This window comes from Thermochaetoides thermophila (genome assembly GCF_000221225.1).
Source record: "Thermochaetoides thermophila DSM 1495 unplaced genomic scaffold scf7180000011820, whole genome shotgun sequence".
Classification (NCBI taxonomy): domain Eukaryota; kingdom Fungi; phylum Ascomycota; class Sordariomycetes; order Sordariales; family Chaetomiaceae; genus Thermochaetoides; species Thermochaetoides thermophila.
Genome location: NW_006383036.1, coordinates 2345683 through 2361678, shown reverse-complemented (window position 1 = coordinate 2361678; position 15996 = coordinate 2345683). Strand labels below are relative to the sequence as shown.

General features: G+C 55.7%; 6 protein-coding genes across 6 annotated transcripts in view; 3 read left to right on the top strand and 3 right to left on the bottom strand.

Annotated features, from left to right (window-relative positions):
* Nucleotides 1-103: 103 nt before the first annotated feature.
* Nucleotides 104-2366, bottom strand: CTHT_0056330 (uncharacterized protein; the record flags this gene model as incomplete). The annotated part of the gene is made up of 4 exons (XM_006695895.1): nucleotides 104-227; nucleotides 288-1105; nucleotides 1167-2097; nucleotides 2341-2366. 4 exons carry the CDS (start codon nucleotides 2364-2366, stop codon nucleotides 104-106), a joined length of 1899 nt encoding a protein of 632 aa, XP_006695958.1.
* Nucleotides 2367-5291: 2925 nt separating this feature from the next.
* On the top strand, nucleotides 5292-8003 carry CTHT_0056320 (uncharacterized protein; the record flags this gene model as incomplete). Its single annotated transcript, XM_006695894.1, has 4 exons — nucleotides 5292-5568; nucleotides 5624-5769; nucleotides 5824-6729; nucleotides 6783-8003. The coding sequence occupies 4 exons, from the start codon at nucleotides 5292-5294 to the stop codon at nucleotides 8001-8003; spliced, it is 2550 nt and encodes an 849-aa protein (XP_006695957.1).
* Nucleotides 8004-8673: 670 nt separating this feature from the next.
* Nucleotides 8674-10437, bottom strand: CTHT_0056310 (phospholipase C-like protein; the record flags this gene model as incomplete). Its single annotated transcript, XM_006695893.1, has 2 exons — nucleotides 8674-9533; nucleotides 9624-10437. 2 exons carry the CDS (start codon nucleotides 10435-10437, stop codon nucleotides 8674-8676), a joined length of 1674 nt encoding a protein of 557 aa, XP_006695956.1.
* Nucleotides 10438-11550: 1113 nt separating this feature from the next.
* On the top strand, nucleotides 11551-13422 carry CTHT_0056300 (uncharacterized protein; the record flags this gene model as incomplete). The annotated part of the gene is made up of 3 exons (XM_006695892.1): nucleotides 11551-11852; nucleotides 12066-12749; nucleotides 12846-13422. 3 exons carry the CDS (start codon nucleotides 11551-11553, stop codon nucleotides 13420-13422), a joined length of 1563 nt encoding a protein of 520 aa, XP_006695955.1.
* A 338-nt stretch (nucleotides 13423-13760) lies between these two features.
* On the bottom strand, nucleotides 13761-14189 carry CTHT_0056290 (uncharacterized protein; the record flags this gene model as incomplete). Its single annotated transcript, XM_006695891.1, has 2 exons — nucleotides 13761-14049; nucleotides 14152-14189. The coding sequence occupies 2 exons, from the start codon at nucleotides 14187-14189 to the stop codon at nucleotides 13761-13763; spliced, it is 327 nt and encodes a 108-aa protein (XP_006695954.1).
* A 1311-nt stretch (nucleotides 14190-15500) lies between these two features.
* The window catches only part of CTHT_0056280 (uncharacterized protein), a gene marked incomplete at both ends in the record, with an annotated part of 2290 nt that continues 1794 nt past the window's right edge, over nucleotides 15501-15996 (top strand). The window contains one exon of the mRNA XM_006695890.1: nucleotides 15501-15936. Within this exon, the coding sequence (XP_006695953.1) occupies nucleotides 15501-15936 (436 nt within the window). The remainder of the gene's footprint in view (nucleotides 15937-15996) is intronic.

Here is a 15996-nt window from a genome sequence, read left to right as displayed (position 1 = left end):
ACGCGTACGATAAATTGTGTGGGAGAGTGAAGCCAAACATCGGACACCCCGGACGTAGGGAGTCGTAGGGCATCGTGGCCGTCAGGCATACGATGGTCGTGGTTTACCGGGCGTGGGCGACGATCTCGGCATATACGTCGTCAGGGATCATCTTAATAATCGCGAGAGTCGTACGCTTGATCTGGTCGGCCTGGAGGGGAGGGAAGGATCGCAGGAGCTTGTTGGGGCTGGGAGAGCGTCAGAAAAAAAAAGTCTTCTTGAGACGACAAAAGAGAGATCTGTCCTACCTCGGCGACTCCAAGATCTTATTCCGAATCATGACCAGCTGGGCCACGATGCATAGGATATTCAGATGCGGGCCGTAAGCAAACAAAAAGTCCCAGAGCTTGAGCACCTCCGGCAGAGGCGGCGTGCACGCACACAACGTCAGTACGCTGGGGAACGCGTAGATCTCGGCCGACAAATTCTTGCTCAACAGGTACAAGCTCAGCTTCGGGTCAACGATGGCCAGCACCTTATCGACCAGCGCCAGACCCTTATGTACACCATCCATAGCGCCCCGAATGTAGCCCGGCAGTTCTCTTGTGAGCAGCTGGTGAAAGGCAACAAATGCCTCGGCCTCACTACGCGCAGCATAGAGGAACGGCGCGGCCAACACGTTCATTCCTTGCACATATGTACCGTGGTCGCCGGTGTAACAGCTGGCCTCGGAACCCTCGGTCGTCAAGGTCAAGGCCCGGCCACGATTCTTCGACGACGGAGACGAGGTGGGGTGTGAGGAACTGCTGTAGCCGCTGTAGCCGGTGCCTGGCCTGCTGTTGGACTGGTCGACGGACTGTCGGGAGCTGCTGGCGATGCTGGGGGTGCGCGCGCGACTCTCGCGGGCGTCGTGGAGCACCCAAGCAATGGCATTCAGTAATCGGATCAGGCTGGCCTCGCTGACACGGCGCCGGAAGAGAGGGTCGGTTGTGAGCGTTCGGAAGGTGTCGTTGCGAATCTTGGAGTATGCGGGAGATGCGCCGCGGTGGATCAGGGCCAGGTAAGTATCAGTCTCGATGATGGGGCAGTTGAGCAGGATGAGCCAGACGTAGATTCTGAGGGACGACTGTGCAAGTTAGCCGGGAGCTGTGACAGTATGGCAGGCAGGCCGAGCAGCATGAACTCACCATGCCGTCGCTGTCGGCTTTGATCCCTTGGTCGAGGATCTTCAGACGAGTGCTCTCGATAGCGCCCTCGACGTCGCCGTCGGGAGGGCCTTCACGAAGCAGTCGCTCGAGGGACATGGCATCGGCGGCGAGTGATCGCCGACTCAGGACAGATCGGCGTGGGACTACTTGGGCCATGGTGTTCAACTGGGAGACAGGAGCAGGCATAGGGGGTGCGTCGCTGTTGGAGCGTGCTCTCTGGGGCGAGCGGTTACTGCTCGCATGACTTCGCGGCGAAGGAACGGGCGAGGGGAGCTTTCGGAGGGTCGGCGGCTGTAGCTGTTGCTGCTGTTGATACTCGCTCTGCTGCAGTTGCTGCTCTCTCTGCTGGGCAAGTGTAGCAAAGCTGGCCAGGCCGAGCGATCGACGCGGGCGGTACGGTTGGTTTTGTTGTGGCACGGACTGGAGCGTTGGCTGGAGCGCTGGCTGGAGCTGTTGCAACGATGGCGCCGGTTGCAGTCTGTGTTGGGAAATGAATGACGGTTGCGCCGAGCTCTTTGCCCCTAGGGTATGGGCCGACTGCAATCTCCTGAGCCTTCGTGGTGTTCCGGCTGACGAGCCCGTGGTTGCCAGATTGCCCAGAGCGCCCAGGCTGCCCAACGTGCCTGCGCTCATGGTCCCCAAACCTGGAGGGGGGTGGGCCTGAACCGGAAGCGCGGGTAGCACTAGCGGCGACAGGGTTTCTCGCTTGGGACTAGGGTCCTTGTTTAATTGATTCAAATCTCGCAGCGTCATCTCGAATGGGATACTTTTCTGCGCGCGATCCAAGATCGGGCTGGGGACGGGGGAAAATTCGAGAAAACCGCACGAAGCAGGGCGTTGGGACGGCGAGCGGGCGACGACGAGGGCGATGATGGTTTTTGTTGTTGTTGTCGCCAGAATGCAAGAAGCGCTTGTTTTAGTTTTAGTCTTTGGGCAGCGCAGCAGTGCAGCTTCGTTTGTGCCCGCTGCTGTCCAATCGATCCCTCCCTAGCGCTCTGCGGGGGAGGCTGGAGGCCAAGCAGTAGAGGGCCCCTCGGGCTGCTGCTGCTGCGTGCTGCTGCGAATTGCATGCTGAACGGCCCCCCATTGGCCCAATTGGCCAGCTCGTGCGGCATGTCGCAGATTCACGCTGCTCAATGCTGCCGTAACATACAGGATGGATTCGATGGAATGGAGCATCCCGTCGTCGGGAGCCCCGTTATCCTTCCATGCTCGTGTTCATTTCGCGTCACCGCGTTGAGTTAGCAAGAGAAGCCAATATTGGCATAATCTGGTGATCTTCGCACCCTTCGGGCGCCGAGTGCTACTGTCTTGCAGGGCTACGAGATATATTGCTTACGGAATACAACGTGCAAGAGGGACGATTTCCCATCTCAAAGCAGAGACCTATCGTCGTTGTGGGTTTTCCCGCTATCCTGAAAACAGATTCTTAACGTTAGTCCAACGCTTGAATTTTTCCAGCTCCCACCCAATGCGACCTACCGTCGTCACCATGGCGACGGCGACGGCGACGGTTAGAGAATGACACCCTAGCCACATGGCCCCTCTTGGCGTGGCTAGAGGCCTACCCAGGGTTTAGCCCACGATCCACTTGGTGGCTTGGCAGCCGTTTCCCCGGCCATTTTGCCCCTGTCGGCGGTTATTTACCATATCCACAGATCCATGGAAATTCAATTTCTTTGATCGACTATTGAGAAGCACGGTTGCCAGGGAAACTCAGCCCATCGACGACGATCCTACACACGACATTGAAATGGAAGACTCCTATATATAGGTTTTTGCAAGGCATTTTTCTTCGTCTGAGAATCCTGTCATACGACGCGTTCGCGAATAGGGAAGCCCTATCATGGCAAAAAAAAAAAAAGAAAAGAAAAGAAAAGAAAAGAAGAAAAGAAGAAAACTTGTACTTGTGGCTAGATTTCCCGCTCCTCAGCTTGTTTCTCCGCGACGAGCCAAAATCAAGGCCGATAATTCTGTCATGCCAACATGTAGGAACTGGGTACAACCTTTCTTCCGTCAATTACCAACGCAGGGCTGGCATCTCCAAATACCTATTCCCGGGAAAAGTCCGTCAGCGAGAGACCCCGGATCGACAAGCTTCCCAAACCGGACACTCGCTGCGCTGGGATTGGTTGGCGGGACAAGCGAGGGTTCTCGATCTGTGCGCTGACTCGAGTCGAACTCCTTGACATCCACCACAGATGACAACCCAAGACTTGTGGCTGGGTCAGGATCAAAAGCTGGCTCAACTGTTACATATCAGTCAGTCATGACAGCATTGTTTGGCTTAGTCAAATGTATATTTGTTTTTTGGTTTTCGGATTGAACTTTTCGCTCGAGGTACGTTTTTCCAAAGAGTCGAACGCCTGTCGCCATCACTAACGCAACATTTGCACGGGCGCCCGAATTTTCTCTGAACATCCCAACTCTCCGCTTGCTCAAGGCCATAACAAGTGCCCAAAACCTGCGATGCTCTCTACTTCGTGGTGCGTGGAGTCCGGCATCGGCCAGGTGCTCATACCCGATACTTCGGAAGAGCTTTTTCTGCTGTAGCCTTTGACTAGACTCTGAGCGGTCTGCGAACGGGACGCTGCAAAAATCAAATCTCTCACCGCGATATCGCTCTTTTGCCCGGTCCAGGCTCCATTCTGTCGCACGATAGAAGCCACTAGCGGACAGGATTTGACGGTAATCGTGGGGTCGTGACAGTTGCCAAGCCGGACCTCAGATGGGAGACGCTGCCGCATGCATGAGCTGCGATCATAGGCTGCTATGAGGGATGGAGGGCCGGATCCGACGTCAACATGGAATTCTGCAGAGCTGGCTATGGGATTCTCATCGCAACATCTTTTTTGACCCGGCTCAATGGTGACGCAACGGCTTAAAACGACGCCATCACGGGGCGTTGAGGCTCAAGCAGATCGGCTGCGGTTTAGCAGATGGGGCAGAACCCGGGATGGTGGTGCTGGTGCACATGCTGCCGCTGCCTGCCGCACTCTCGGCGGCTCGCGTAGGGGCTAAGCTTTTGCGGCGTCTGCTTGGCACATGCCTAGTGCCAGGCTTGGCAAAGCACATCAGTGTTGGCGGGCATTGCATCATCGACACCCCACTGTTTTTTCAAGGCCCACGACCCCTCCGCAACTGCAGCCAGCCAATACATCTCGTCGCACCTCGCTCTCGCTCTCCAGCAATCCCCGGGCGGCCTGCTCAACACTGTTCCTGGTATCGAGATGTGCCGATTGGGCAGGTTATGATGCGTCGAACGGTGTCTGATGACCTCGATTGTGACAGACTCTGTGTAACGGTTGGACAGATCGGATCAACGCATGGGGTTGACGTTGCTTCTACCCTCCATCATATCAAGTCATTCTGCCCTCCGCATTGCACGTTGCGAATCAATATTCTTCAGCCTTTTACCGTGGAAAAGAAGAAAGAATGCAATGAACAGCCTGAGAGTCTTTCCCAGATCAGGCAACTTTTCAGCACCCTCTTCCTTCCCCCAGTTCCACTCCAACTTTCAGCCTGCTAGCTGTGAAAGGAATGGCAGCGATGGCGCAATCCGTTGATGCCCACTGATACCCACTGGTGCTCGTCCCTCCACATCTCTCGGCTCCGCTTCTCATGTGTATCGGAGATCTTTTCGTCCACCTCTTGCCCATCGTGCATGGAATCAGACGGCAGACCGCTCGTCCGGGGAAGCTGTCTGTCCCATCTGCTTTTTTTTTTTATATTTGAGGGGCCGGCCGCTTTTCTCCTACCTTCTTGCCACTGCTTCGGAGCTGGAGCTTGCGATCTCACCATCTGGGCGACGCTGTCGGGCACATCTCGGGTTGTCCAAGCGCCTTGACTAAGGGAGGGGCGATCTCTGTTCACGCGGATTCTCACCCCGAGAAACCGGCTTGACGCGCATATTCATATTCATCCCATCTCCCTCATCGCGACGCGCACTTCTCGGATCACATAAACAAATACGTTCAATTACCCTGCCCTGAATCCGACCATATAAGCGCTCACATTCCTCTTGTGTTGCCACATTTTCTTATATCACGAAACACAACTCAACACGTCTCGCAACCCTCAGTGACCTAGGCAAAACTTGCAAACATGCCTAACAAAGCTGGCCGCATCGCGGCCAAGGCTCTCGGTATCAAGCTCCAGGAGGAGGATCCTTACACGCGTGAACTCGAGAGGCCTGGCGCCTCCATGATCTCAAACGTTACCAGCCACACCTTCGTTGAGGAACCTCCTCATGTCGTTGATTGGTGCCTCGGCCTGATTCCCACGGGTGAGCAGATCTATCGCTACCTGCTCTCACTGTTTCCCTTTCTGTCATGGATCGGCCACTACAACCTTCAGTGGCTCATTGGGGACCTCGTTGCCGGTAAGTTTCGTCGATGTGTTTGCTTTTACAGCTGGGAGCTTGCTGACTCCACTAGGCATCACTATCGGTGCTGTCGTCGTGCCCCAGGGCATGGCCTATGCCAAGCTTGCCAATCTTCCTGTTCAGTTTGGTCTCTATTCGTCCTTCATGGGCGTCCTAATCTACTGGTTTTTTGCCACGTCTAAGGACATCACCATCGGCGTGAGCATTATCCTCGTCATCACATCATTTAAGGATGTTAACTGACTTTCCTAGCCCGTCGCCGTCATGTCCCAACTTACCGGTGGCGTTGTGGCCGACCTCGCCGAGGTGATACCCGAGGTCCCCGGTCATGTCATTGCGTCGGCACTTTCCATCCTGGCCGGTGCTATCGTGCTGTTCATCGGCCTGATCCGCTGCGGCTGGATCGTCGACATCATCTCGCTTACAGCTCTGTCCGCTTTCATGACTGGTTCGGCCATCAACATTCTCGTCGGTCAGGTCCCCACTATGATGGGTATCACTGGTTTCTCAACGCGTGATCCCCCTTACCTCGTTATCATTCACACGCTGCAGGGCTTGCCCCGCACCAGGCTGGACGCAGCCATGGGTCTGACGGCTCTTGCTCTGCTGTACATCATACGTACAGCTTGCAGCCTTGCTGCCAAGCGCTGGCCGCATCGCCAGCGCCTCTTCTTCTTCCTGTCCACCCTCCGTACCGTCTTCGTCATACTGCTGTACACCATGATCAGCTGGCTTGTGAACCGGGGCTTGCCTAAGGACCAGGTCAAGTTTAAGATACTGTTGGATGTCCCTCGGGGCTTCCAGAACGCCGCTGTCCCCGTCCTCAACAAGCGCATCGCTAGCAACCTGGCAAGCTACCTGCCGGCTACCGTCATCGTCCTGCTGATCGAGCACATTGCCATCTCTAAGTCGTTCGGTCGAGTCAACAACTACACGATCAACCCCTCGCAGGAAATGGTCGCCATTGGTGTTACCAACATGCTCGGCCCTTTCCTGGGTGGCTACGCCGCGACCGGTTCGTTCAGCCGTACCGCTATCAAGTCCAAGGCTGGCGTCCGCACGCCGTTCGCCGGTGTTATCACGGCTGTCGTCGTTCTGCTCGCCATCTATGCGCTTCCGGCCGTGTTCTACTACATCCCAAACGCATCCTTGGCCGCCGTTATCATCCACGCTGTCGGCGATCTCATCACACCCCGAATACCGTCTACCAGTTCTGGTTGGTTTCGCCCTTCGAAGTCTTCATCTTTTTCGTCGGTGTCTTTGTCACCATTTTCTCCACCATCGAGAACGGCATCTACTGCACGGTGTGCCTGTCGGCTGCGATGCTTCTGTTTCGCATTCTACGGTCCAGAGGCCGCTTCCTGGGTCGCGTGCGCGTGCATTCTGTTATGGAAGATCGCATCATTGGGCAGACCTCACGGCGTCTCAGCGACGAGTACGGCACATTCACTGGCATGCCTGAGGCTCCGTTCCGCAACGTCTTCCTGCCCATCACCCACGCCGACGGCTCCAACCCCGAAGTCGAGCTCGACAACCCGTATCCCGGTATCTTCATCTACCGCTTCTCCGAAGGTTTCAACTACACCAATGCTTCCCACAGCCTAGAATACATGGTCGAGTACATATTCAAGCACACACGCCGCACGAACCTGCAGACCTTCGAGAAGCCCGGCGACCGCCCTTGGAACGACCCTGGTCCTTCCCGCCGCAAGCTGAAGGAGGCAGCCCGGGCTGCTGCTGAGGGCGACAACTCGTACAGGCCCGATGTTGATCCTAATCTCCCCACGCTTAAGGCCATCATCCTCGATTTCAGCTCCGTCAACCATGTCGACATTACCTCGGTACAGCAGCTCATCGACGTCCGCAACCAGCTTGACCGCTACGCAGCCCCTGATATCGTCGACTGGCACATCGCCTGCATCAGCAATCGTTGGACCAAGCGCGCTCTTGCCGCCGCCGGCTTCGGCTACCCGACCATTCGCCCCGACGTTCCTCACCTCCGGTGGAAGAGCATCTTCAGCGTGGCCGAGATCGGCGGCGAGCAGAGCGCTGCGGCTGCCGCCGAGTTTGAGGACAACGAGAAGGAGCTTGGCCAGCAGCAGCAGTCTCAGCAGGATCTGGAGGCTGGTATGACTAAGCCTGATAATGCTAGCGGTCATTCTTCCTCGTCAGTCCACGCGGACGACCACAAGCAGGGTTCGACAACTGCGGTGACCAAGAAGACTAGCCCTGCTTTGCATGCTGGTAGGACAGTTGCTGTGCACGGCATCAACCGGCCTCTGTTCCATGTCGATCTCACCAGCGCGCTGCAGAGTGCCATCGCCAATGTTGAGGCTCGGAACGAGATCATGGTTCAGCAGCAACACCAGGAGACTGAACAGAGGCGGCCTAGTACGGGACATGAGACGGACACTAGTGGGACTCTGAACTAAAGTTTTGGATAAGTATGTAATGACGGGAGGGTTTTTTGGATTTTACCCTTTTGTTTTTTTTTTTTTGTTTTGGATGGCATGGCATGCTTTTTTGGTATGGGGCGTTTTGGGTACACGAGGACATGAAAGGGGGGAAGGGGAGGGAAAATAACATTGTTATCATACAAGGAAAAATGGAGGTTCAAAAAAATGGGCAGTGGCATAATGCATTGCATGTTGCAATTCATTGCATTTGGCAAGCTATTTGGTGCAAGCTTGTTGTCGGTCGATATCAATACCCTTATAGAGCATACATTGGATAGGCATATTGGTAATCAACAGCGTTGACCTGCTTTTTTTGTTTCCTTGATGAGTATCAAATTGATGATGTTTTGGTGTCCCTCGTTTGAGACACCTCGTTTTGGATTGTACGATTATGAAGTGAGACTTGTGTCTTAGACATTAAAATTTGATTATCATGCGGGCTTGTGATCAAGGCCCATAAACCTAGACATTAAACTACGTATTATCGTATTACATGGATACGGCATTAAAGGCCGGCATCACCTCCCCAATAAGCCGGATGAAACGGATCACGAACGCACTCATAACTGTATCATTTCTCAGTCCTCCCCTCCATCATGAAACATCCATGATACTCTCATCTTGCAAACTCTCCCACTCCTTCCCTCTAGAAATCATCCCTAACCTCCACTCCTACCGCCCTCGCCCGAGCATGCCTCACCTCCCACTCAAACTCCTTCAGCGCGCTCCTCTCATCTCCCCCGAAAAACAGTAGCGCCACCAACCCGTCCACAACCCCAGCCGCTAACCCGACCGTCGACGCCAACGCCAGCACAAACGCTGCATACGGCCAGTCCCTCGCTGCAGTCAACCACACGCCTGCTAAGCATCCACCCGCCAGAAACAAAGAGAAAAGGAAGTGCAGCGCCCGCAGACGGGCTTGGGTGCGCTCGCGCCTGGTGTAGGATGTTATGAGGGAGAGTATGTCGTCGTAGGCTTGCAAGGGCAGCGTCGGGACGAACGGGGTTGGGAAGGGGGCTCCCGGGGCGGGGGGCTGAGGGTTTGCTGTTGTGGGACGTATGCTGGTGCCGGTGATGGTTGGTTGGAGGGAGGGGACAGGGACGGCCAGGGCAGAGGCGGCGTCGGGTTCCGTGGTCGAGGTTGCGGCGCCGGGTTTATTTGGCGACGGGGCGTTGGTGTTGTCGGTGTGGGTGGAGGAGGTTGAGGAGGAGGAGGAGGAGGAAGAGGAGGAGGAGCTGGGGGGAGGGGAGAGCTGGTGAGCGTGGGAGTGGATGGAGGAGTGGTCCGGGACGATGGGGGCGGGAGCAGAGGTGTCGCTGTTCGGGGAGGTGGTCGGTTGGAAGGTAAGCGTTGCGAAGACGGCGAAATGGTCGGAGAGAGAGCAGCCGAGTTCAGGGTGTCGTGAGGTCATGGCTACGCGGGCGTTGGTTACGGTCCAGCGGCCACCGAGAAGTTGCGGGTCGCCGGTGCCGGCGAAAATGTAGTCTAGGCGCTGGCCACGCGGGTCTGAGGTTGGGTGGGGAAGAGGGGGGGGGGCGGAGGTTAGTGGACTGATTAGAATTAGAAGGGGAATGGTTGCATGGGAAACAAACATACCAGGCGTCTCGGGGTCGATCTCAATAGGAGGCTTGCCGCGGCCCAGCTTGCGCTGCTTCCATTTGGGCCAGCGCCAGGTGTTGAGGACGTTGTTGGAGCAGGCGCCGTTCTCGGTCAGGTTGTACTCGGCCGTTGGGACGGGCAAGCCACGAGCCTTCTCGCGGGGATCGTCGGCCGGACCGAGAGAGCTGTTGGGGTGCAGCACACGCCAGGCGTCATGCACCGGAGCCATGCAGGTGACGATCTGGTGCTGCAGCGTCATGGGTAGCATGTTGAAGTCGCCAACCGCCAGTGCAAGATGGCCCCTCTCGGCAGCACCACGCAATAGCTTCGCCATCTCCCAGGACTGAGCAGTCCGATGGCACAGGTACGAGTCGTCATAGGGCGCATGGGTATGGGTGTTGAACAACTCGATAATATGCTTCGGTGCCGGCCCATATCGAATCCTGCAGCACGCAACGCCCTTCCCGACGTACCAATCGCCCCTCCAGAAGGCAGTCGGCCGGCCATTGAGGGGGTAGCGATGCATGGTCGTCTCCTCGAAGGGCCAGCGCGAGAAGACGGCCAGGCCGGCACCCAATGCAGCGCTGTGGAAGCGCTTTGCGTAGGGCAACACGCTGCGCGTCTCGCGGCGGATCGTGTCGTAGTCCTCCTGCGTCCAGAGCTCCTGGAGAGCAACGATGTGCGGTTGCGGATCGAGCAGGGTGATCTGGCGGGCGATCTCGGCGACGCGCTCGTGGCGCAGGCGAGAGATGAATTTCAGGCCCCAACAGTTGAGGGTGAGGATGTTGATTTCTTGCGGGATGTCGTCCATCTTGTCTTAGGGTGAGAGAGGCGGTGGATGTTAGTGAAGGTTGTACGGTGAAGTTTTACTCGGGATGCGATGAAAGGGAGTGAGCATACTTCGAGTGATGTTTATTTATGAAAGAAGTGTCAGTCTACCAGACAGAAAGATGAATGAACAAGAGAGTTGCATCCGTATTTTGGATGAAGTCCACGTTGTGGCATGACCCAGAGTCAGGTCAATTCATGCGTCGGAGATGATCGACAATGTACTGTATTGGAAGATGATGAGCCCCCCGAATTCAACGGATGGCCGCTTGTATAAGAAATGAGAGAGGAAAAGAGAGAAAAGACGAACTAGTGCGCGATGAGCGTGGACATAAAATTATACGAAGCCCTCGGGAAAAAAAAAAAAGATGGGCGAATGCGAGAATGCGGCGTCTTAGGCGTCGACCCAAAGTGTGCGCTATCGACAGCCCCAATCTCGAATCTTTTTCTTGGGAGCACTTTTCGCACTTTTCTCTTCGGCCAGGGGACCTGATCGTTGGGTTCCGAGCTGCTACTGTCGGATCTGGTGACACCCACGACACCCACCGCGATGCCTGCTCCTCCTGCTGTGTGCCTGTCGTGGCCGACCGAGGCTTGTCCCAACTTATCCCAACCTGTCTCGTGGCTTGCGGTGTTGGGGCTGTCAGCCACAAAAACAACAAAAGCTGAAGGATGCGTGGACCAATTGACGGCGACGGCGCAACCTCGAGGATCCACGGTTCTTTTTTTTGCACGTCGGTGTCCACCCGCGCCGGTGGATCCGTTGATATGTTCATCAATGCGGGTCCACTTGCTTTTGTGCTTGGAGGAAGTAGGATTGGCCAATCGGGATGTTTTGGATGCTCCACATTTGCCAAGACTGGAGCGCCCTGGTTGTCGTGCTGCCACGGTTTGCGTTGCTACTACCGGGATGCAGCGAATTGGATGGCGATTGTAGCACATGCCACAGCGAAACATAACAGCACACCAGCAGCAGCAGCAGCAGCAGCAGCAGCAGCAGCAGCAGCAGCGTGTTGAGCCTAAAGACAACAGTTGAGTTGCACAGATGAACTGGTGACGACGACAAACGCGAAATACCTTAAGCGGCCATCAGGAAATGTCTAGCCCAAACTCAAAACCAACAATCCCTGCCCCCGAGCCTCCCCCCAAGCGTCGCAGAGTCCACGACGACGACGATGACGACGACGACCAAAGCCGGCAAACCACCCCCCCCTATCGCTCCCCTTCAACCAATAACCGAGCAGGAAACTCCCCCTCTGTCAGTGTCCATCTCCCCGAACAGAACCTCTCCATCCGTCGGGGGCGACCAAGCAGCCTCCCTCGAAGCCGAAGCCGAAGCCGAGAACGAAACAGAGACCGAGACCGCAGCCCTGCTGCCATGAACGACGACGAAAACCGGTCACGGTATCGCTCACGCTCGCGCTCAAGTTTACAGTCAGATTCCATTCGCTCAACTAGGTCGAGATCGCGATCGAGGTCACGATCGAGTTCCCAGTCTAGGTCACGGTCAAGATCAGATTCCCCCCGCTCGCGATCGAGCGCGCGATCGCGGTCCCGCTCTCGAAGCAGGTCTTACTCCTCCTCGCGATCGCGATCCCCTTCTCGGTCTAGGAGTCCGTCGGAGAAAGAAAAACAGCCGCCGCTCAAACCTAACTACAAACCCCGTCTCCTCCTGCAAGGCCATACCGCGGCTGTTTCACAAGCCCGTATCTCTCCCGACGGGAGGTGGATCGCCACTGCCAGCGCGGACGGCACAGCCAAGATATGGGATGCCGCCACTGGGCAACATGTCGATACATTAGTAGGCCACATGGCGGGGATATCCTGCGTCGCATGGGCTCCCGACAGCCGGACACTGGCGACAGGGTCGGATGACAAGTCCATCCGGCTATGGGACCGCGTAACGGGACAGCCCGCCCACGCCGTTACCCTCGTCCGGGCGGCAGCCCGAAGCGCGGGGAGCGCCAACGCCGGGAAGGGGAGAGGTCGCGGTCGCGGAAGGGCGAAAGAAAAGAACGGAACCGGCTCTGGTCCTGGAGAAGGGAAGGACGGAGTTCGAGGCGGGAGGACGGGCAAGCAAGCTCTTCTGGGGCACCATAACTACGTGTATTGCCTCGCATTTTCGCCGAAGGGGAATATCCTAGCCAGCGGGAGCTATGATGAGGCCGTATTTCTGTGGGATGTGAGGGCTGGACGGCTGATGAGGAGTCTGCCCGCGCATAGTGACCCCGTGAGTGGGGTCGATTTTTGTCGGGATGGGACGTTGGTGGTTAGTTGCTCGACCGATGGGTTGATGTAAGTTTTCTCTGGGGTTTTGCGGGGGAGGGGATGGGGGTTGAGGAGAAGGAGAAGGAGGATGGTTGAAGGATAGATGCTAACTGAGACATATAGTCGGATTTGGGATACCCAGACGGGGCAGTGTTTAAGGACGTTGGTGCATGAGGATAATCCTGCTGTTACCAACGTCTGCTTTAGTCCTAATGGCCGGTTTGTGCTGGCTTTTAACCTCGATAACTCTATCCGATTATGGGACTATGTACAGGGGACGGTTAAGAAGACTTATCAAGGGCATACGAACCAGGGATTTTCCATTGGTGGGTGCTTTGGTATCCTCACCGACGTCGATAACAGAAACAGCCCACGAAATGAAGAGGAGCAAAATGGCAGAAGTATACGTCGACAACCGTTCATTGCCTCGGCCAGCGAAGATGGGGATATCGTCATGTGGGACGTCAACTCGAAGCAGGTGGTACAGAGGATCAAGGGGGCACATAAAGGAGTGTGCTTCTGGGTTGATGTGAATGGCGGGACGATGGTGAGTTGTGGACAGGATGGAGCTGTGAAGGTCTGGAGGCATGTTCCTCCTAGGATGAAGATTAAGAGGGAAGAGAATGGGGTCGACGGGGAAGGGGATGTGACAATGGCAGATGGGTCGGTGAGTGGGAGAGTTAGGGAAGAGGAGGTGTGAGATGAAACGATATTCACGCAGGACGCAGGGAAAAAAAAAAATAAAATAAAATAAAAACATTGCGAGCACAGGGGTGAGGCAAAAATGCCTGGGTATATTTCACGGGCTTGATGGCTGTCGTATTATCAGTGCCGCCGTTTTGCGGCTGCTGGCTTATGCCAGCTAGGGTTCTGTTTTGTCATTGACATTCCGTCTGTTGAATGTCCATCAGGTGTGTGTGATCTTTAATAGACCCGAATATCTCCCAGAGACTCCGTGGTGACCAGTCTAACGTCTATTCAAACCACAAAGGCTCATCATGAAAAGTTATAGTTTTAACTCCCCCAATCCTTACTCCCTCAAGTAGTCTTCTCCTGCTTCTGTCTCGCCTCGATGACATCCACATCTAGCTCTTCCATGACCTCCAGCACCAGCGCAAGACTGTCAAAGAAGGAGTTGACGGCCACGCGCAGCATGCGATTAGTGGCCGCCTTATACACGACCCGCAGCACGGTCTGGTCGGTCGCGCCCTCTGCGGCCACCGTGCTCAGTTCGCGTGTGACCAATGGCGACAACTCTTTGTCGACGCGAAGGGCCTGCAGGGCCACAGAAGCCAGGCGGGAATCGGGAAAAGGGACGTTAAGGGTCCTGAAGCCAAGAGTCAGCGATGAGGGGTCGAGGAGGAGCATTTAACATCGCGAATGCAATTGTGCAGCCGAGCAGCTGAAGAAGAAAAGCAGAAAAGCTTACAGGGCGCAGGGAAACCCTGTCGCTTCGGGTGTTGCCATGGCTGCTGCGCCAGTAAGATGAGAGAAAAAAAAAAAAGATGGGGGCTGGAAGAAGGCAACAACCAAACAAATCAAATCAAGCGCCGCGATCGATCTGAGATAGCTGTACTCATCCGGAATCCGTAGGGGCAGAGGTCTCATTTCATGCCAATCATCTATCAATCCAACAGCCCTCTCTCACTGCCCGCTGCCCGCTGCCCGCCGCCCAGACAGACAGACAATTATGGATGGCGGGGCTGGTTGGTGGGGCAGCGACCAGCCTCCCCGATAAGATAAGGACCGCCCGTACTCATGCTGTGGGTCCCGTCCGTTAGCGCGGTGAGTTGTCCCTTGGTCGGGATCCCCAAGAAGGCCCGGGAGTGGCCCCCAAGCTGCAGAGTTGCCCTAGCAACAAGCCATCTACGGCTGTTGATTGGTCAAAAACTGGCGGCGATGGAGAGTAATAACACCAAATCGAGGCAAAAACATGCAGGGACAAGAGCTGCGAACACTACAAAACCTAGCGTGAGAAAACACTGCACGCTTGTCGCTTGTCTGCTCTCTCCTTCCCAATTGCATCCCTCGTCTGACACCAACATTGATCGTTCGCGATCGCGACCATTTTTTTTTAAAAAAAGAAAAAAACAAATTTGTTGTTGACGCTGCGAGCCAGGCCAATTTGAATTTCCTGGTCCTCGCAGCCCACAGCATCGGTGCCCGACGTAAACAAAATACACAGGCTGCGGCGCCCAGCTTTTTCTTTCTTTTTTTTTTTTGTTGCTCTGCTGCTCTGCCAGCTGCTGGTCTCTAACCCTGCGCGCGTCTGACCGCTGCCGTTCTCGTCGTTGGCCTTGACAACCCGCCACACGATACCCCGTCGTCATCGACCCCATCGTTCGTCCCCTTCTCAACAACGACTCAACCTGCGTCAACCCGGTCCTTAAGTTGGTCGAGCTTGGTCTCGGGAATACGTATCTAACGTATTTATCTCAATTGTCGCGTCGCACTTGTATTTGCGAAACCCGACGAGAACGTATCCGACGACACCGCCATCCGCACCGACACGGAACACGGTATATGCGCTTGTCCGCAACCTGGATCACCTGCCACGCTGCGACCACCATCTCTCCTGCCTCAGTAATTCCTGAAAGACGCGTCCAGCGGTAGCCGCAGCAGAGAATGGCGCCTTCTTATCGTCTGTCCGGCAATCTTGGACAGATCATTGAATACATTCCCGGTATGTTTTGAGCCGTAACCATGATGGACTAGCCGGCACCTTTTCGCAGCTCATCGCCATTGTTACTGTCGCCCCCTTTTGGCATTCCATTCATTATGGAAAGGAATCGCATCGCTAGCCAATATTCTTCCCGCTCTGCACACGATCCCTTCTCCCTTGACGAGATCTATGCTGTCCTCCACGGCCTGTATCCTATCGCAGTACTAACCTTTACAGATCGCCTCTATCTTGCGTCTTACGTCGAGCCGCCGGATGCAAACACTATCTTCCCCTATCCCGACCCGCCGCGGTCTCCCACGAAGCGCTCTGCGCGCGCCGTTGACGGCCCCTCGCCTGTCAAGACTCCGGCTCGCAAGCAGCCTTATTACTTTACCGTTGACGATACCCTGATTTATAACGCCTTTCACCACGATTTCGGCCCGCTGCACATCGGACATTTGTATCGCTTCGCCCTGCAGTTCCATGAGATTTTGGGAGCGAAGGAGAACAAGGACCGGCCCATTGTCTTCTGGAGCAGAGCCGATCCGCGTAGTATGTCTTCCTTCTTCTCCCCTCTCCCCACATACTCCCCCCCCAAAAAAAAAAAAAAAA